This window comes from Trematomus bernacchii, unplaced genomic scaffold, assembly GCF_902827165.1.
Source record: "Trematomus bernacchii unplaced genomic scaffold, fTreBer1.1, whole genome shotgun sequence".
In the NCBI taxonomy this organism is placed as follows: domain Eukaryota; kingdom Metazoa; phylum Chordata; class Actinopteri; order Perciformes; family Nototheniidae; genus Trematomus; species Trematomus bernacchii.
The window spans coordinates 8,263,950-8,284,662 of NW_022987739.1; the positions used below are offsets into that span (position 1 = coordinate 8,263,950).

Below are 20,713 nucleotides of genomic sequence, written 5' to 3' on the forward strand. Positions count from 1 at the left end.
TCTCACAGCGTTTATCAACCTTTTTCTTACTCAATATCAAGCCACACTTATTGTTTTTACTTCGGCTGTGAGTTTGTGTGTGCTCAGGATGAGTTTGGCTGTTTCGCTGTGTATCGCTAAACAAGGAAACAACACCTCCGCGGAGCTCAGCGCGATTCTCAACGTCCCGACCAATCAGAGCACACTGCTCACATGAAGGGTGGGGGCTGGAGCTATTGCAGCTACAACGAGCCGTTATATATACACGTAGTTTACAGAGATGCTGTATGAGAAACCAATGTAAGTTTGGAAAATTGCACAATATAAATCTATTCTAGTAGACCTCAACAATGGAATTATGATCAGTGGAAATGGCCATGACATGTCTCCTTTAATGTCTATTTGTAACTCCAAGAAAGACTAAAGAGTAAATAAGATCATGGTTGCAGCTACATTTTGAAGATATAATTGCACATTAAGTAACAAGAGACATGTCAGTGATGATTAATATGTAATTTTGAATGGAAACAAAACTTTCTGATCATAAATCATTTGACTTTGCCAAACATGATGTACTTCAAACAACATCCCTGATTTAGGTGTGGCCAACGCTTTAACTATAACTATTGCCTGGGAGTGCTGTGATTTTGTAGCCTGTATGTCTTTTAAAAAGGATTAGATTCAAAGGCAAATACTATTTTACCACACTATAAAAGCATAATGTTTGTTTATCCTGCAATTTCTATCAATGTTTATCTGGGTTGGTTCCACAGGGTTGTTTTTCTCTGTGTTATATAAGTCCTAGTGTCCAGAAATATGGATTTGTAAAGATAATAATTAATTGCAGTCCTGCTTTGAGCAGATAGAATGTTTTGGAAACTTTTATATTCCAATCCAAAGAGCAGTTGTTTGTCACTCATTCTGACTCTTTTTTGTCCTATTAATCAGTGCATCTCATTTTCAAAGCCTGCTGTAGGAGCCAGCAGGAGATTAAGCAGAACTAACCTCCCTTTAACTCTTTGCAGATATAATACTGCTTCCTGGGGAAATGCTTAAATTTACAGCAAAGGTTCCTTAAGGACATTTGGCTCTAATAAGACAATCATTTTCTCTTAGTTACACTGTTAATCACCATTTTGGCTGCACAACGACAGTATGACCCATCCACATGTTGGGACTACTTTTTCTTTGGGGATTTATTTAAGAATCATGCACTACCTTTCATACTCTATTTGTTTCAGTTATCATGGATAATTACCAGAAACCAATTGTCAGGTCAAGCCTGAAAACGATGCAAGTAATGTTTTAAAATACAAAATTCTTACGGAGATGAATAAAAGAGACCACCAGTATGTTAATACGAATTACCTGAGCCACTATGAAGGACCTCTTATTTAAGATGACGCATGTTTAACCAAAACTACGTACCTTAATGCACAAATCATCCCAAGCTCCATTTTCTTCTAATGCTGTCACAGCACTCTGGGCAGCCTGCCTGTGGCTCCTTGGGCCTGACGCTGTTTAGCACTGTTATTAGCTGCAATTCTCAGAGATCTGAACCAGATGTGGAGACGCTGCGAGGTCAGTGTTGGCCAGGGTACAGGTCAACATGAGATCATGAAAACTACTCTCTCCTGACTTCTAAATAGGTGGTAATACTACCTGTTTCCCTGCAGGGAAAAAACCTCCAGGGCCCAGGAGGTGCTGAGATCTAGCGACAAAGATAAGCAGGTCTCAGAGCGGCAGGGGATAATAGTTGGAAATCCTGGCGTTATGCACTGCTAAGATGAATTATTCTTTGGCAGTCGTCGGTAGGAGAGAGGAAGACGGGGGTGTGCAAATTGGAAAGAGTCCCCTTCTCCATGCCAGCTGTCAAACTTAACTTAGTGATGTGTAGCATAGCAGGGGAGATGTAATGTTGGCTTTCACGGAATGATATAAAGACATCTGGAACATTTTTAATACTAAGTGCATCTCAGGTCTGCCTTTGGACGCTTTCATCTGAGACACATTCTGATAAAAAATTACATATCTTAAACCCACACCTACACCTACATAAACAGTGCCATATAAGCAAAAGTGGCTATAGAGACACCCTGGGAGCATTGCCCTGCTGGCTGACGACAGCGAAGAAGGCCTGGATAAACAATCAACACATCTAATTGAATTTTACAGGAAACAGCTGTTGGTTCAAAAAGGCAAACAAGCTGCCCTCAAAGCATGAATGCTTCTCACTTTGGAAGAGGATTTGCCCAGAATCCATAATTTAAATGATTGGTCTGTGTATATTTATTTATAAAAGGTACAACATGTATAAATATTCACACATGAATGTACAGTATCTTATTTAGCAAAGAGGTAAATTGTCCCTTGCATGTTTACTTTAATACTTAAAAGAAATAATAACAACATACTGGACCAAAAGCAGACAAAACTGCATCCACCAAGTGTAATGTGATCACAGTTCACCCAGTTGTATATCACCGTACTCCAGGGCTCTATCTTATGATTTGATAGTTTGATTTTATCTATTTAACAGCCCAAAACCCAACAGAACGCGTACAATACTTCACACATAAAATGTGTCCAAATCCAGAAAGTGGTTGTGGTTCCTGCCGAAGCCCACAGCTTTCCACTTCCCAGAAATGATCTGCCGAGGACAGAAGTAACCTGTAAGGGATAATGTGCAGCGACTTGGTCATTATGGGGAAAAGAACACCGACAGGCTGATCAGGAGCCCGTTCGCGTCGGGCTCCTGATCAGCCTGAAGGTGTTCTTTTCCCCATAATGACCAAGTCGCTGCACATTATCCCGCTTATTACATGGCCACATTCTCAACAAAGTAATGATATGACTCCCACTATTAATTGAAATGCTTTTATGGATTTAGAAAATGATTTTATTGATTTAAAAAATAGTTGTATGTATTGATTTAAATTGACATGCATCCGCTAAGGAAAATAGTCCGTTGTTACCGTTTGAAAAAAAAAAACGTAGCAACGCAACGGCAGGAAGGCGGAGCTTTTTGATTACAGATTTGAAAACATCGTTGCTTGCTTTAAAATTAGCACAATTCATTATGTCAAACCTTGGAAAGTATCTAGATATCCCTGCCCTAATGCCAAAGTAACTGACAACTGAATATGTGTTGCCGTTTGATGTCTGGACCGCTGCGTAAAAAGGAGGGTTTCTGCCCGTTACTTCTCCGCTGTTTTCTTGTCGCTCTTGTCTTGTCGCTCTTGTCTTGTCGCTCTTGTCTTGTCAGTTAGAAAAGCAAACTGCATGCAGTTTGCTTTTCGGGCAAACTGCATACAGTTCAATCGACCGGACTTGTTTGTGCAGATGTGAGCGTCCTTAACAACGGTCAATAAGTCCTTGACAGCGGTCTGTCTGTTCTGGATTAACAACGTGTCACGTGTTCTGAATTGGCCAATCAGAATCGAGTATTCAACTAAACCATGTAATAAGAAACGTTAGATACATTTAGCTCCCAGTTGTGTGGAACAAGCTGTGAGGTATATATACGATACCTTTAGAAAACCTGTGGAACATTTTATTCTCTGGACTAAAATGTTTGGAAATACCTACCTACAGTTCTGTCAAGGCCAAATATGTGTTTAGTCACACTCAGAATACAGCCTGAACTCGCTACTGGCTTTATGTGAACAAACATTTTGGTAAAAACGAAACTTACCAACACGAGTAGTCCGTGTACACTGGCCCTTTCTACCTCATATTTTAACAGCTAGGTATACAGTGTATAACACACCCATGGGTTTCTGAAAAAGTCAACAACATAATCAATTTATGTTCTTCCTCTTCTGCACAAAGCTTCCTTCTCTCTAATGCAGCCACTGCAAAGTTGACTCAACAGTATTTTACGGAAAATATAATTCTACTCAGTTTGTGTGCAATGTGATGGTTCCACATTTGACTGAGATAAATATTTGCTTATTTTTTCTTGATTTACTGAAAAAGAGAGTGTGATAATGTCTGCTCTGTAGAAGGTGACATGACAGATAGAAGCTGTTTCGCTGCTCCCCTGCAGCAGCCAACACATTGTTCAAGTCACTAGTGAAGCTGAACAGATGCCTGGCAAACGCTGGTTTTTCCATCCCAGCCCTGATTTCTCCAGTCAGACACCCAGGAGTCTTTGGCCAGACTGATAATCACCAACACAAAGAATAACACACACGCAACCAGAATGTACACACTCAAACACACACTGAATCTGACCTTGCAGCCAACACTTTACGGAGATATAGAAATCCCCGCACACAGAGATTTACGTATATCGACATGCTGTCTTCCAGCTGCTTGGATCAAGAATGTGAATCCTGGTCCAAATCCTCAGTTTTGTGACAGGTGATATTCTAATCTTCCATAAATTAAGAATACACTGAGATCATAATGAAGTCACTATCATAAACAATTCTCAATTAATCAAGAGTTTGTAACTTGAACCCAAAGTGTCATGATTGTCAGCTCTTGCATTTGGACAGTTGCTGTTCGGCCTCAGCCACACATGCACAGGTGGCAGCACGGTCACATCCGAATACAAATCTAACTCAAAATGCTGCAGTCTCATCCCATCACACAAAACAATGCAGTTTCAGCAGTGACCCATTAGCAGCATTCTGCCTCCTCATCTGCAACAGGCGTTTAATTGTTAATGAAGGCAGGAACAATATTGGTGTGTTACGCCACAGTGTGCCCCCACATTCCTGTAGTGGGTTATCCGCTCAGATCCAGTCATGCAGAAGGCCTTTGGCACAGCCAAGTGCCACAATGTCTGGCCGTCTGGGCAGAGCACCGCCCTGCACGCTAGCTCAGGGGAGCAGCATGCTTGCACTGCAGGTGTGTGCTGAAAGTGGTCATTGCTAAGGGGATTATTTACATTTATTAGAAAAACAGGATCCTGTGTGTCACCAATAAAAATATGATTTTTTTTTTTTTTACATTTAAATGACTTTAAAGTTGTATAATCTGACCTTAAACATGTTTGTCTTGATGATTTACTGCCCAGCAAGTACAGGCAGAAATTGTAAAACCTAAATCTCGTTAATAAGCACAAACATAAATCAAGTAATAATGAGAGCTGTTGCTTAGCTTGATACTACTCTCATGAAGATGATAGAACTTGCTACAGCTAAAACTCTATGTATCACAAACCCTAAATGGACCTTTGAGTCACAGCCTTCATTTCCTTCAGTTAAGCATGTGTTTTTCTAAGATTTCTACATCTACGTCATCTGCTCCGGCACTACGTCTCGCCCCCAGTCACTTTGCAAATAGGATAACCGCAAATCAACCCTGCCGGTACATCAAAGACATACATGTGACTTGGCCGCACACAACATGCCTCTAAGCAAATGGCAGCGTTACTACTTGCTTTATCCATTATAAACACAAAGCTCACTCTCCCTCTGTTGATTATCAGCTGCAGATGGCAATAACATCATCTGTGATTTCCATCTAGTGCAACAGTCATCACTGGAGTTCAACCTGGATACAGACATGTCCCTGCTGCTGTGTTTGGCAGTTTCTCCCAATAATCTCAAAAGTGAAGATCAAGAATGTATCAACAAGATTGCGATCATTACAGCCCCTTCACACATACCGAACTTCTACTCACAATCAAACTAGCCAATTTCATCCCACCACGTGCCTTCTAAGGGGAGCTGTACTTGAGCCATAAGCTGCCTGCTGTGTTGTAATCAAATCATCACATTCACAGAGGAAGCAGGAGTGAGAGTCGGACTTTAGAGGAATTTACAGAGAAGGCTCACAACATCAGGCTTCAGAGACTCTCCTGACCCTCCGTCACCTTTTAACATCATGCTGTGAGACATGGAAAGTTCTCAAAATAAAAAGACGATATGTGTCCCAAATTCCTAAGACTTCTCTTGTAGGTCAGTGCAATAACAAGAAGACATCTTTCATTTTGCTGGTGGTACGAGGAGGCTGAATCTTTTTATCATCAATAATGCTGCATGTACATTGGTGGCCACACATTTCTTGTCCGTCCTCAGTTTTAAACTGGCCGCACAGGATGAGCATCTCAACAGGCACATTATGGAGAAACATCAAGCTCCTTGGTTACTAGAAACTGCAGTCTCAATCCCCCCTGATTTATCTGTAACAAAGGGAATCATTATAATCAAAAGATACACAAAACCAAGCTGTAAAACAGACCCCATGGTTTGGTTATATGAGACATCAGTTACTGTTATATGAGCACAAATGCACTTTGTAAATAATTTCTACACATTAAAAGCCATTCAGAAGATTTGGTATCTATGGGAACTTTGGGATCTCCAGTTGGAATTTCAATTAAGTTATCTTGGTTTGGAGATGTTTGGCTGCACTGCAGGAGTTTGTAATGACTGACCACCTATAGTGTGTTGTAGGATTTAGAAGTGTATACCTATGCATTTCCAGAGGATCCACAAGGGAAAATTAAAAGATTCTCAGAAGGTAATAAAAGTTTGAATATATATTTTCACAAAGATTGAATGTCCCTATATATACACACTCTTGCAAAAGGAAATGCTACCCGTAAAAAGAATGAGAAGAAGAAATGTGAAAAAATGCAAATTAGCGACTGCTTATGCGCAAGATACCATCTAGTAAAAATAAAAGTGGTTGGTGTTTTCCACCCAAAACTGAACAGTTTCTGGATGTTTGTATAACGATTTCAATCTGATTTTCACTCATTATTCATGATCAAGATAAACATTGACAAATTCACAGTTCAGCAGTAAGAGGCCCTTCTTTCACAATAACTTCTTGAAACAGCCGTGCAGATAAAGCATAAAGGAGCTGAAGATTTGATGTCATCTTGTCTCTGAGGGCGGTTCAGGGCCTTTGATCGCTCTGCAGTTGGGCAGCTGGAGTGAGAGCTGGGGCCAGAGGCAGAGATCACTGCAGGTCCAGCCCAATGGCAGCTACAGAAGTCTCTCTTTAATACCTGAATGTGGCGTGTCTCGCTTTTTTTAGAAAAGCAAACGGACCACAACAGGAAAATAAAATATTTGCCAGGCTAAATGATGGGCGAGCTGGGGACATACGCAGCAGCCTGAGTGCGGAGAACAGTTGGTGACTGTGGAGCCTCTTCTTACAGGCCCAATGGCAGCATTGTGCCAGAGGCTGTCAGGAGGAGGGTGTGTGACGCTGGAATGTGCAGGAATGTTATTTATTTTCACAAACACCACCAAGTACCCCCATACTAACACGTGAGCGCACACACACACACACACACACACACACACACACACACACACACACACACACACACACACACACACACACACACACACACACACACACACACACACACACACACACACACACACACACACACACACACACACACACACACACACACACACACACACACACACACACACACACACACACACACACACACACACACACACACACACACACACACACACACACACACACACACACACAACACACACACACACACCCACACACACACACACCACACACACACACACACACACACACTAATGTAGATACGTACACTGAGAGGTCTGATGTGCATGGCCAATAGAAACGGTTCAGCTCGGCCTCTCCTTACCTGTGGTAAGATCAACATCATAGCTCCCTGCCTTGATGTGCTGCCATGTACTCAGTTCATAAAGATGTCAACACACTCTTAGACACAGGGAGGCTGAAATAAAGATATGCTCAAAAAGATCTTAAGTTTCTGCTTTATTGTAAAAGATTAAAAACTACATGTGCCACTTTTTCTTTAAACATATGTTAAAGAAATCATAATTCTTCCCACAAAAGATTAGTGATATTTTTACAGCTGGCTGGGGAGCTGTGAGTGAGGCTGTGACTACGCTCATGTCTAGACAGGAGCGTGCACTTTTATGAGAGGATCACATCAGCTCTTAGTTGTTCTCTGCTGATTCAGAAAAAAAAAATGGAGAAAACCATTTGTCCAGCAGACAGACACAGGGCAGATTGACTTCCCACCACTTCGGAGCGGGGGAAGCTGTGTGTCATCACCCTGGCATTTGGAGCTGGTCTGCAGTCAGCGACAGTGGAAGTAGACTCAGGTTCATGTGAGGAAATCGTGCCAGCTTCCCAACGGAGCTCCAACTGGGTTAAAATGTCAATCTCTTGCTCACATTAAGGTAAAAAGTTCAATGAGTTATTGTTTGTACTAACATGTAGTCCCGACTGTATGATAGCCACACTTCAAGCTACCTAAGCGCAAGTGTCCTGAAGTTGACCTTGAGCTGCAGTCGGGGGAAGCAGAAATATATTTCCCTGCAGGAATAGTTCATTGTATCACTGCCTATGTTGAATGGAGTGTTTGTAAAGTATCAAGTCTCACTCTTTCCATCAGTCGGAAGTCCAAAATAATACTCAGCTAGGGGAGGTTTGGAGACACTCCAAATGTTCCTGTTAACGTTTTTTTTCCACACAAAGCGGGCTATCAAAAACATGCAGTAAATCGTGTAAAAATGTACATCCATAACAGTTGAGGGTTTCCAATTCATTCTAAATATTGAGCTTTGGAATAAAAATATCTATAAAACAGATACATTTGTGCAACTCCAAATACAAAACTGATGGAAAATGTTCAACAGTCACAACAAATGCACTTGCTCCTCTGGGACAAATCTAGCACACAACACTGAGTCTGAATCAGCAGTTACACTTTGTTCCCAGCTCTCCTGTTTTATCCGTCTTTTGGATTGTTCCCACGCCTAGCGCTCAACATCGTCCCAGCCCAAAGATGGCTCATGGGAAATGCTGATCTGGAAGTTTGTATATTGAATGTAAAGCCAATAACAAGTAGTGCTAATGTGTTGGGATTGAGGAATAGTGGTAGTTTAGATGCATTTCAATAACCAAAAGAAAACTGAATCTATTACCTGACTGCACTTTTAAGTTATACACTGTCATCTAGCAGGTTGATGTTGATTGAATGAAGCATGAAAGAGAAAGTCGGAACCGCATGAAAGAGAAAGTCGGAACCGCCAAAACAGAGAAATCCTCAAACATTTGCTTGAAAATAACACAGCACACAGAGTAGCCATAAAAACCAAAGTGTGGTTGTAAACAAAAGACTGAAGCAAGTGCACAGACATCTGTAGAGTCAGCCTGCTGTGATCAGACAGCTGGGCCTTCATCTCACTGCAACTAAATCTTATATCAACATTCAACATAGCTGCCTTTGACATGAGCGTGATACATGGACACCTGTAGTGGATGTTACATCACATTGTTGCATATTGGAGTAAGGGCTGAAAACATCACGTTTACATAATATTGACTTTTAAAGAACTAAGATGTAGAGCCTTAGCTTGTTAAGTTTCTCAAAAGAGTCCAACTGACATTATCAGCAGGCCACTATTGATGTATCTCACACTTTAGATCAGTCTCAGATGTGGTACATTATCTTTCTTTTATATACTTGTATTGTATATAGGCTTTTATATGTTATTTACAGAATCCAATCCCAGTTGGGTCTACAGGTTGAACTTGTTCAAATAGTAGGTCACTCTTAATTTTGGGAATAAACGTAGGCCTATTGAGCAATAGCAAAACATCCCTAACAAAAGCTGAATTTGTTTTATTTAACAACTTGGTTTGAAAATATTGTTCTTGCGAATATGAAACTGAAATATCAATAATGTTACCTGAACATGGTTATTGTGTACTTCTGCAGTGGGATGCTAGTTAAAGATCGTTCTCAATTGTTAGAGATCAGGGTTTTTTTGACAAATGTAAAACCTTTATAGGCCCTCAAATATTAGTTTAAGTGTAGCCAAATAGTGAAGTGACAACACCTTGAATCCTCATGAGCTACACTGGTTTCTACATGTGTGCTGTGCAGCTGGCATCATCTCTCTGCATCAGGTTGCTAGGCAGCAGTAACAGCTGATGAAGACTGTAGCAGGTATAGTGGGGCAGACAGATTAAGAAATCTCCTCTGGGTTGACAACAGAAGTGCTCATTCAGAGCAAGTTTTCTCAAAGTTACTCATCATCCCCTTCCCCCTACCTTCTTATAAGCCAGTTGAAGATAGTTGTAGGGGATCCTCCTGTGGAAGTCCTGCACTACATCCTCGCTGACTTTGTGCAGAGATTGACTGCCAAGTATCTCCTCGATGCATGTATTCATACACGCCGCTCTCCGGAGCACCACGTCAGGGAAGCGCAACTCCGAGAAGGTGGCATCAAAGGGATGCTGGTCCTGGCACCTCAGCCGGCACCGGACCTTGGTTTGGCGGACTTCCCTGTAGCTGCTGAGCGCTCCCTCCATGTAACGGACCACATTTGGGTAGTCGTTGTTGTAAAACGCCTGAACCGCATTGTCATATAAAAGGTCGTAAGGCTCCAGGAAAGCTGTTGAGGGGGACAACGCCACGGTGAGCAGGACTACTGAGAAAATAGCAGCCGGGGAAAAGTTCCCATCCATCCTCTGCTTCTGTTCAGCGGCTGTCAGTCACTTCTGCGATCAGCTCGGACTCGTTTCAGAGTCCATTTAAAAAGCTCCTCTCAGAAAGACTCAGGACGGCTCCGGACCAGGGCGGAAATAATGTTGCTTCAGTCGGGGACACACATCTTGTTATGACCCCTCTCCGGCTCCGCTAACTCCGCCCCTCCAAGACATGAATGGCCGGAGCACAATGCCAGCTTTGCGTACAGCAGGGACGCACAAGGGTTCTTCAGGGAGAAATGAGAAATACTAGTTTTACTTAACATCATTTCTCCACCTTGTATTTATTAAAAAACGACTTTAAGTGTTGTTTCACATGGCGCAGTTAAATCAATGGTCGTTGCTTCAGAGAAAACATTGAAAATATAAAGTTTGGGTTCCTTCAGGGTTGATAAAGGACCTACAGAAATGCCTGAAACTAAAACTTTTTTCTGTTAAACAAACGCAAAAATAAAAATACTGAGGTTGAGTGAAGCCCAATAGCCTACAACCAATTAAAAGTTAACTATTTTGAACTAGTTTTATTAGAGAAATTAAACTTTTTGTTGCTGTTTTGATTTGTTTTTCACGAGAATGGCTCAAGGTGAAAAAGTCAGCAACTTCTTCTTCTTCTGGATGAATTTGTAACATTAGCCCATGGACTACAGACTGGCCCTGTTAAAAATAAATAAATAAATAAGGATAATACAAAGAAATATGAAATGAATAGGCTGAGAAGCTAGTTTTAATGTGTGTTTGATTTCACACACACATATATTTTCTGGATGAATTTGTAACATTAGGCCATGGACTACAGACTGGCCCTGTTAAAAAAAAAACAATAAATAAGGATAATTCAAAGAAATATGAAATGAATAGGCTGAGAAGCTAGTTTTAATGTGTGTTTGATTTCACACACAATATCTATTGTGAGATATACATACACAAAGGCTAGTTGCTGTATTGTCTTCTGGAAGTCTCTTATGTTACAGGAGGTCTAATGTGAGAGTCAAGACATCCAGAAACAATTCCATTAAAGGAAAACGTCTCCCTCTGCAGGATAATTCAGTTAAGAGCAGTTTTACTACCAGGCTGCTTATCAACCAAACTCTTACCTTTTTATCCAGGAAAACCCGAAATGCATGAAGCTTGAATAAACATTTAACTGTTAACCCAATACTATTTACTTCTGGGGCAATAGGAATGTAGCCAAGCAGGTAAAATCACTTCAGTACATCAACTAACATACACAATCCAAAGCCTACTGTTAACTCAACTTTAACTAATATTATGAAACATTAATTAAAAGACTATGTTTTCTTATCATTATTAGTTTAGTGAAATGTAATCTGGAAGCACATTATTTGTACTATTCTAAGAAAGACTATGTTTGTATTATAATGTCAAGCAAAAGCTTTTTCACATGCAATCTAATAACAAAATGTAATAATTTCTACATTTCACGACTACACAACAGTCATCATACAACATCATTTACTGCTAAACATACCTGCATTAAAACACTCTTTACTGGCATCCTGGATACTTCAACTTAGCCAACACCCATCTGTGAAATCTAAATTCCAGTTTGTGTGGTGAAATGTTTTATAAATAGACTGAAAGTGAATGTGTGGTTTAGATACTTCACATCTGCTGAGGTGCCAACAAGCTCCTTACTGTGAGGAATGCCAACACACACAGATATTTGAGTTTCTATTCATGTACATGGTACTAGGTGCTAGTTCTGCCGTTCTTTAAATTAGTTTGTGCTGCCGATATAAACTGGTTATTTTAATCAACTGATTTTGTTGGTTTGTTTTATCTGTGTAATCTAGACAAAAATGTGAGGTGTAGAGTAAATATATCTTGATCTGAATTAGCATGCTCGGTTGGTAAATGTTTCACCAGGTACTTTAAAAGTGTAAAACATCCATCATGCAGCCTGCATTTTCTACTATTTTACTTTCACTTGCTGTCTGAGAGTTCAGGAAGAGTATGGGCAGCACTGTGCCACCATGAGAGGTTCCTACGTGAGTTTATATCCACAGCTAATTTTGTTAAATGTATGTTAAACTGAAGAGATTGACTTTTGTTTCCATTTGACCAAGGATGGCTTACAGTACCTGTACATCAACATCTTGTGCAATTAATTTCATTAAGGATCAAGTTATTTTGTCTAGCAGATATCATAACAGTAACTCTCAGTCTCTGTTTGTATACAAAACAATTCTTTATTTTGAATTCACCATGGCAGCAGCTGTGATACCAGATGCCTAAATACAGTATTTAGAGGGTAAAACGACAACAGATACGAGAGGAAGGAAACGGTTTTGCTGTCAGGAAAGCTCTCATTACTGGAGCCAGGTCTCAGGACAGCACAGGATCCACGTAACAACGAACATCAACATCCTAACATCTTACATTAAGTCAACAAGTACATTAACTCAAATACTGCACCACAAGAGTCAGAATTTGAGTATTTCAGTCATTTAAGGAAGACAAAATATAGCACATAATTTGCCTAAATCCGTCACTTCTCCTGATAAGAACAGTGAAGCCAAAATATATTGGCTGAATGAAAAGCTTTTGTGTCAGTGTTTAAATCAACTCTTAAACACAACCAAGAAAAAGGGATCGAACAAAACAATATAAATATCAGTTTTTCCTTTTTCTTATTTGTGTTGCATAATATTATCATAATATGGTAAGTGTATGCTGTATAACAAAGAGAAATTAGCAAATGCAGTTGATGTTGTTACAGTTGCATTACATCAGACACAAAAGTCAGCAGTGATTTCATGAGTTTGACATAAACATTAAGTGAATTCTGTATGTATAATATAAAAGAACATAAGGTTACCCTGAGTAAAGAAATCTGTTTTATTTTTTTCTCAAAATGTACATACAACAATCTTCCAAACTGACAAATAACAATAACAACAAATATAAATGACAAAAACAAAAAACGAAATATAAATCTTTAACCCTTAGATGCACCAGTGATTGGATCCTACACTCTTCCTTCATCTCCCTCCACAACCACTCCTATGCTACAGCCTCAGTCACCCAAGGCCTTCCCCAGGGATCAGTACTCGGCCCCCTACTCTTCATCATCTACGTCCTCCCCCTCGGTCAAAACCTCATATTACCACCTCCGCAAATCCGACCCTCTCTTACCTGCCCCGCAGCTGTTCAAAATTTGAATGGCATGATATCAAAAACTGTTTTTTTGAGGAATAGCTGGTATATGAAATGATAGAAAAATGTAATTACAAAGATACTTCAAGAAAACCACCTCACTGGTTCATTTTTAACCCACTTATGCATCTAAGGGTTAACAAAATACACAAATAAGACGATATAAACACCAGTGTGGAACTGAAGTAGAATGGATTGTACAGCAATGTAAAATTACAGTCATTTGCCACCAGGCATCAAAACAAGTATTCTACTTTATTCTAAGTTTTTGAAAACTAAAAAGCAAAGATAAAAAATAAACATTAAAAGAAAAATACATGGATAAGGCAGTGACTTTCTAAGTGACAGAAAACCTTAAATCTATAAAATGATATTGAATTTCAGTACAAACTGCCTGCTGTTGTGCTTAACCCTGATCCTTGATGTTCGGTATTTCTATTCCTGTAGTAGAAACCCAATATAATGTCACTGCAGGACTGACTTTATCGCGGCCTCTCCTTCACTAGACGTAGTTGGACTTGGGGCCCATGGGGGGAAGGAGGTGATTGTTGGAGCTCATGGAGCTGGTCGTCTGAGACCGCGAGCATCTTCGACAGCCCAGGAAAGCTCCACCAACCGCAGTGAGGAGGCCGCCAGCCCAGCTGACAAATACAGCATTACCAAACTCAAAGCTGCAGAGGAAAACAAATATACACATTTAGATGTACAGAATCAAATGTGTGTGTGTGTGTGTGTGTGTGTTGTGTTACTGTATACTTAGGCTACTTTCGCAAAACATTTCAGACTAAAGACCAGTTCATTGGGGAATAAGTGTCCAAGAAATGAATGTGGGTCAAAGTAATATCCTCAAAAGCTATAAACTTGAGATTGTGTGTGTGTGTGTGTGTGTGTGTGTGTGTACCTTTGAAGCGTTTTCGTTTCATGATAGTTGTCAACAATCTTTTTGACGTACCAGGAAGTCATAATGATTGTCAATACACCTGAACAAAGAAAACACATCATATTGTGAAACAGAGAAGGGTTCAATTATGTTTTTCTGTTTTAAAACATCACTTTTAAATATGTTTTTCTTGTGTCGTTTGCAAGGTTTAGCAAACTTGGAAATATTTCGAAAATATCTTACAACTAATGGGTGAGAAAAGTAAAATTTGAAAAAGGGTTACCTGTAAACTAGGTAGTGTGTTTACTGTTTGTTTATATATTTTATTTAAAAAAAGTAAAGGATTAGATATTTAAAAAGACTATTAGAAAAGTTATTCAGAATTTTATAAAAGCTTTTCTGTTTAAATGTGGGTTGCTGTGTCTTATGTTGTTGCCTGTAACTCTTTATTATTGCTGCCTATTGTGGCCAGGAGAAAACAGAGCTTTTAAATCTCAATGAGGCTTTTTGTTGTTATATAAAGGTTATATAAAATAAGAATTTGATTAGCACATTATATTGAGATATTATCCAGTTGCCACTGCACACACCTGAAATCATGAACATGATTCCTCCGATCATAGCTGTTGTGGATTTGCTCTCAGACTTGCCGTCCATGAAGCGAGTGCACTTCATCCCCACTGTGGAGACCATCAGAGCCACAGTGGAGAGGAAGATGCTGATCAGCATCACCGCCCTGGTAGCCTGGACCTCAACTACAGGAGAAAAACTGGGACTGTTGGAATATAAAAACTTTTCATGTATACTGTCTTATACTTAGAAATTACCTATCCCTTCTGTGAGAAATTGCATATCTTTCTGTAACTTCATTCATAATAAATGTGCAGTATTAGTCTGGCTTAAACTGTAGGTTTAACCAACCTACCAACTAAATCAAAACATAATAAAAAAATAAGCTGAGATAAACTTAAATCTACAAAATATACTTAAAGATTGGCATAAATGAATTCCTCAACAACAACAAAATGTCTATGAATATAAGACATACCATAAAGTCAGTAAAGGTCAATCTAAAGAGACTTCTGTCTAATTATAGTAACGTATTATCTCAAGAAGCAGCGTCTGGTTTTCGGAGGAGATGCAGATGTGATGAATACATTTAAAAAAAACTTACTTGGCAGCTTCAGGAGGTACTGGTGAAATTCACAAGTTGTTCTTTCATTGCCACTGCAGCTCATCCACAAACCCTCAAATATGCGGTGCGTCTTGCCCTGGTACTGCTTCTTCCATTCAACCATCAACGTTGCGCCCACAGTGGCAGCGAGACCGACCAGAGAGAGGAAGAAACCGAGGAGCTGCAGTCCGGAGCTGGCCATCGTACAGCGGGAAGAGTTCAGTTAACAAGTCCGAGAAGTTATTTGGGAAATATGTACCAGAGAAAAACAAACTACAAGCGAGCAGAAGTCGTTGAAGCCAACAAATGATACCTATAAGTGGCTCCTCGCAGACCGTTATTCACGCGCTCTTCTGCAGCCTCTATTTAAAGTGCAAGCCACGTGACGCATGGAACGTCCACTCCACCGAGTAGCATGATACTATTGACTCCACCTGCAGTGGATGATGGGAAGACATTTTCTTAGGAAGTCCTATCGGAAAAAATAATACATTCCGGTAAATAAGGAGTATTAAACAAACATATACGGCAGTCTTTCAAATTATTATAATGTGAGTTTCCACCTTCAGTGTCATGCTTTTTAGTTCATTTGACACAACAAGAGTGAGGACCACATGTCTCACATAGTCAAGGATAACACATTAAAAGGCATATGCAGCAATTCCCAACATTAAAAACAATGTATGGACTTATGGTGGTGGAAGAAGTACTCAGATTCTTAAATTAAGTATATACCACTAAAAAATACTCTTCTACAAGTAAAAGTAGAAAATTACACAAGTGTTGGCATTCAAATATACTTAACGTTCCTAAATTAAAAGTATTAGTATAGCAGAATTACATTTTCTCGGATATTATATAATTTATTATCGTGAATTATATGACCCACTACAAGTGTGTGCTGGCATCTACAGAGACATAACTCTCTGGATTATCTATTCTTACATTATATCTATCTGTTTACAACTCTTAAATAAAATGTAGGGTATTTGTCTAATTTTCCCAGATGTTGCCCATTCTTAGATGAGCCGACAGTGGCTTAAATTCATAACACACTACAGGAAAGGGAAACTCTAAAAAGCTTAATAGGTCCCCTTTGAGTAATACTTGCAATGCTGTTATGTTATCTTGCACATTGTATTGTGACTGAAGAAACAATACTTTCCAATGGTGTCCATGGGAGAGTGATGGGCTGGCACATAAAGGTGTCATTGGCTCTTTCTATATGGAGGTCCTTATACAGTTTGTTTGTTTGTTTGTTTGTTTGTTTTTACTAAGTGCAGGATAAGTTTATTGTAAAATGCCAGTATAAACAACAAAAACAGCACAGAAAAACAAGAACCAAACTGACACAAACATCACTGAAAGAGGAGGTCTTTCACCCAAACAAGTGATAGTTAAGACGCCTAATTGACGTTCCTTTCCTCAGCAAATTAGAGCAGCAAGCGTATGTTTACATGGTTAAAAAGTCTTTATTTTACCCAGACAATTACCAAATGATTTGACCATATTTGGTGAAGTGGATACCAGTTTGTAAACACTGCATTTGTCTGTTAGATTTAATCAGTGTCCACCCTTTCCTGAAAAAAGCCTCCATCAAAACATTGTGCGGCAATTAAAGTCACAGCCCACATTTGCATTTTCCCGAAGCAAGTCATTATGTATCCCTCCCTTACAGGCACTTGGTTTACTCCTTCAAATTCCTTTTTTTTTTCTTCACACCCATTGTTTAATATCACTTTAAAAAGGTCTGATCAGGTCACACATTAATATGAAGGAATTCCTGCTCTATGTTTGCAGATTACATGGTAAAATCATTATCAAACTTGGCGACCCCTGAATAAATGGAAACAGACTTCCTTTTAGGATCTGTAAGAGAGGAAAATATATTGCATGTCTTCCCCTCTTGGACAACATGACGAGATTGTAAATCTGCGATACAGTACTGTATGTGTAATAACTGATTTACATCCTGGGAGGACCTTTTAAGATATTGTACATATAATAATGATGGTAAAGAGATTTTGGAGTGTATTTTAAGGTCCGATGCTGATCATAATGCATAACAGGTGCTGGTGTGAGTCATCAGAAAAAATGCCTTTTCTTTGTTATCTTTTTTTTGACAGTTCATCAATCGTGCTTGTGTATTAGTTAGGAAACTCACCTAGGCAGTGGAAGACTACACACAAAAAAGCAAGAAATACCAAATCTTTAATACAATTCACTGCATTTGGACAAAGGGGTGATGCACCACTGAAACTGACCGAACCCCTTCCCTTCATATTGTGTATGTGTGCTTCAGTGTGTCTACTGTAGATCAGTGGCTCTACAGAATTATGTGATTTCTTCTCGCACAATTGGATTCCACCACAAACTCCAATTTGTTATCAAATGTCTTATATTACAATATTTACAGATCTGATGCATGCCATCTCTACAGGCACTTGATTGTTACAAACTCTTCCTCATTCATGCGATTGTGCTCATAGTTTCAAGGGTAAGGAGGTACTGATCCAATTTGCCTAATCCACCCCCAGGAATTCATTTTGGTGTGAACGCGATATGCTTTAGTTCACACCAAGTCAGTGTTTCACCTATGGTAATATGCGGGATTTCCGTTTTATTGTACACTTTATCTACAATATTCAGTAATCAAAGAGGGAAGGGGTCACATAGTTGTTGTGGGTGTAGTCTCTATTCTGCAGCATTAAGTATGACACATTGTCTAGAGTGACTCAAAACAGGGCAGAGGTGACTGTGTGCAACAGCCCAGATTAACCTCAAATTTGGTCTGCATAACTATGATCCTGATGCCTGAACAGCGGATGCACAGAATCCCTAAGGGCACCTCGAGTCACAGTCAATCTGCCACTAACCCAAGAAAACTGTATTGCAAGTTAAGTGTTTACTGTAATGAAACACAACATCCTTATTAATTGGCATTCAACTATTGGAATGGTTGTCATGAAAGGTAGATAATACTTTCATTGGTCACTGAACTGTAGTAACTTTGGTGTTCCCCTAAAATTCAGTCAAGTGCCTTCATCTTGTAAAAATGTGATTTATTTTAACTTGTTTTAGTCTTAATATCAGCTTAAACTGTATGTTTAAACAAATGCTCAATGTTAGCATGCTAACACGCTAAGCTAAGATGGTTATTATGGTAAACATTGCTCCTGCTTTGCATCAGCATGTTAGCATGGACATTATGAGAATGTTAGCATGCTGACATTAGCATTTAGCTTGCAGGACAGTTTTATATCAGCACAGAGCTGCTACAGTATTAGTCAGTCAGTATTCTGTGAGTAGTTGCGAACTGATAAAGGATAAACGTTATCCAATGCAAAGGGTATGAGGATACACCTTAGGTATCAAGCATGTGACATCCAGCCCATATCATCCTGAAAGTCAGGGGGCATTAGAGAGGTTTCACCAGACTATGAAATGCATGTTAAGAAAACATTGCCACGAGTCTCATACAAATTGGGATGACGGTGTTCCTTTTGTGTTATTTGCTGCCCGTGAAGCTGTTCAGGAGTCTCTAGGTTTTAGTCCTGCTGAGCTAGTGACATGAGGTCAGAGGTCCTTTAAGAGTTCTTAAAGAGCATTTGATCATGCCAACGAAAAAAGTTTGCAGTATTCCGGAGTATGTCGCCAAACTAAGGGGTCGTCTACATCGTGCTTGCTCCTTGGCTAGAGAAGCTCTGACCTCTACTCAAGGGAAGATGAAGAAACGCTACGACCAGAAGGCGGTAGCGCGCTTGTTTCAGCCAGGTGACAAGGTGTTGGTTCTACTGCCTGTACCTGGTTCTGCTCTGTCTACTAAATCTTCTGGTCCTTATGTTGTAGATACGAAGCTCGGTGAAACAAATTACGTCATTCAAACACCTGACCGCAGACGTCCTACCAGAGTGTGTCATATCAACATGCTGAAGAAGTACTGCACCAGGGATGACCAAAGTGAATCTTCCAAAGCTCACCAGGTGGAGACAACCGTCTCTCCTATGGCTTCAGTTTCAAGGGTGAGCTCAAATGAGGATGAGGATGAGTTGGTGATGCGTAGTGCAACACCACAGGGGGCAAGACTAAGCAATACTGAGGTATTGGCTGATTTGCCCAATTACTTGTCTCATCTTCCTGATAACCAAGAAAGTGATATACAGAAACTGATATTCGACTTTGCATGTCTTTTTAATGACACTCCCTCACAAACTTCTGTCCTAGCTCATGATGTGGTCTTGACTAACCCTAGGCCCATCAAATGGCGTGCGTACAGGGTTAACCCAGTTAAGAGAGAGATTATGAAAAAAGAAGTTGAGTATCTACTTGAAAACGGATTTGCAAGGCCTAGTTCCAGTCCCTGGAGTTCTCCTTGTGTGCTAGGCACAAAGTCAGATGGAAGTCCCAGATTCTGCACTGACTTTCGCAAGGTTAATGCTGTCACTGTCCCCGATGCACACCCCTTACCGCTCATTGATGACTGCATCGATGAAATTGGTCCTGCACAATTTGTCAGTAAGCTGGACATGTTAAAGGGATACTGGCAAGTTCCTTTAACACAGCGTGCTTCTGATATTTCAGCCTTTGTGACACCTGACAGTTTCCTTCAGTACACTGTGATGCCTTTCGGTATGTGTAACGCACCTGCCACCTTTCAGAGGCTTGTAAATCTTGTATTAGGATGTTTCAAACTGTAAGGCATATCTGGACGACATTGTTGTCTATTCTAATGACTGGGCTAGCCACATGTCTACCTTAAGAGAAGTTTTTAAGTGCTTGTTGGCCGCATCCTTAACGTTAAACCTTGCCAAATGTGAGTTTGAAAAAGGTACCGTTCTCTACCTTGGTCAGCAGGTTGGTCGAGGGCTGGTGTGCCCTGCTGATGCAAAGATCAGGGCAATTGCCTCCATCCCAGAGCCATCCACCAGGAGGGAACTTCGCCGCTTCCTAGGAATGGCAGGGTACTATCGCCGTTTCTGCAAAAACTTCTCCTCGGTGGCGGCCCCACTCACTAC

General features: G+C 40.1%; 2 protein-coding genes across 2 annotated transcripts in view; both read right to left on the bottom strand.

Moving 5' to 3' along the window:
* p3h2 (prolyl 3-hydroxylase 2) overlaps window positions 1-10,603 on the bottom strand; it is a 58,096-nt gene extending 47,493 nt beyond the window's left edge. Inside the window, exon 1 of the mRNA XM_034147170.1 lies at window positions 10,030-10,603. Within this exon, the coding sequence (XP_034003061.1) occupies window positions 10,030-10,446 (417 nt within the window). The 5' untranslated portion in view covers window positions 10,447-10,603. The remainder of the gene's footprint in view (window positions 1-10,029) is intronic.
* Window positions 10,604-12,653: 2,050 nt separating this feature from the next.
* On the bottom strand, window positions 12,654-16,071 carry LOC117495713 (claudin-1-like). The gene is made up of 4 exons (XM_034147172.1): window positions 15,699-16,071; window positions 15,115-15,279; window positions 14,546-14,624; window positions 12,654-14,315 (listed from the first exon to the last, which is right to left on the bottom strand). Exons 1-4 carry the CDS (start codon window positions 15,898-15,900, stop codon window positions 14,147-14,149), a joined length of 615 nt encoding a protein of 204 aa, XP_034003063.1. The 5' UTR covers window positions 15,901-16,071; the 3' UTR covers window positions 12,654-14,146.
* Between the last annotated feature and the right edge of the window lie 4,642 nt (window positions 16,072-20,713).

Bases quoted from the DNA above. Each gene is read 5' to 3' on its own strand.
- LOC117495713 (XM_034147172.1), bottom strand. From the start codon at position 15,900: ATGGCCAGCTCCGGACTGCAGCTCCTCGGTTTCTTCCTCTCTCTGGTC. The intron at 15,280-15,698 runs GTAAGTTTTTTT...TTTCTCCTGTAG, and splicing joins GTACCTCCTGAAGCTGCCAA to TTGAGGTCCAGGCTACCAGG. The intron at 14,625-15,114 runs GTGTGTGCAGTG...TTCTTTGTTCAG, and splicing joins AATCATGTTCATGATTTCAG to GTGTATTGACAATCATTATG.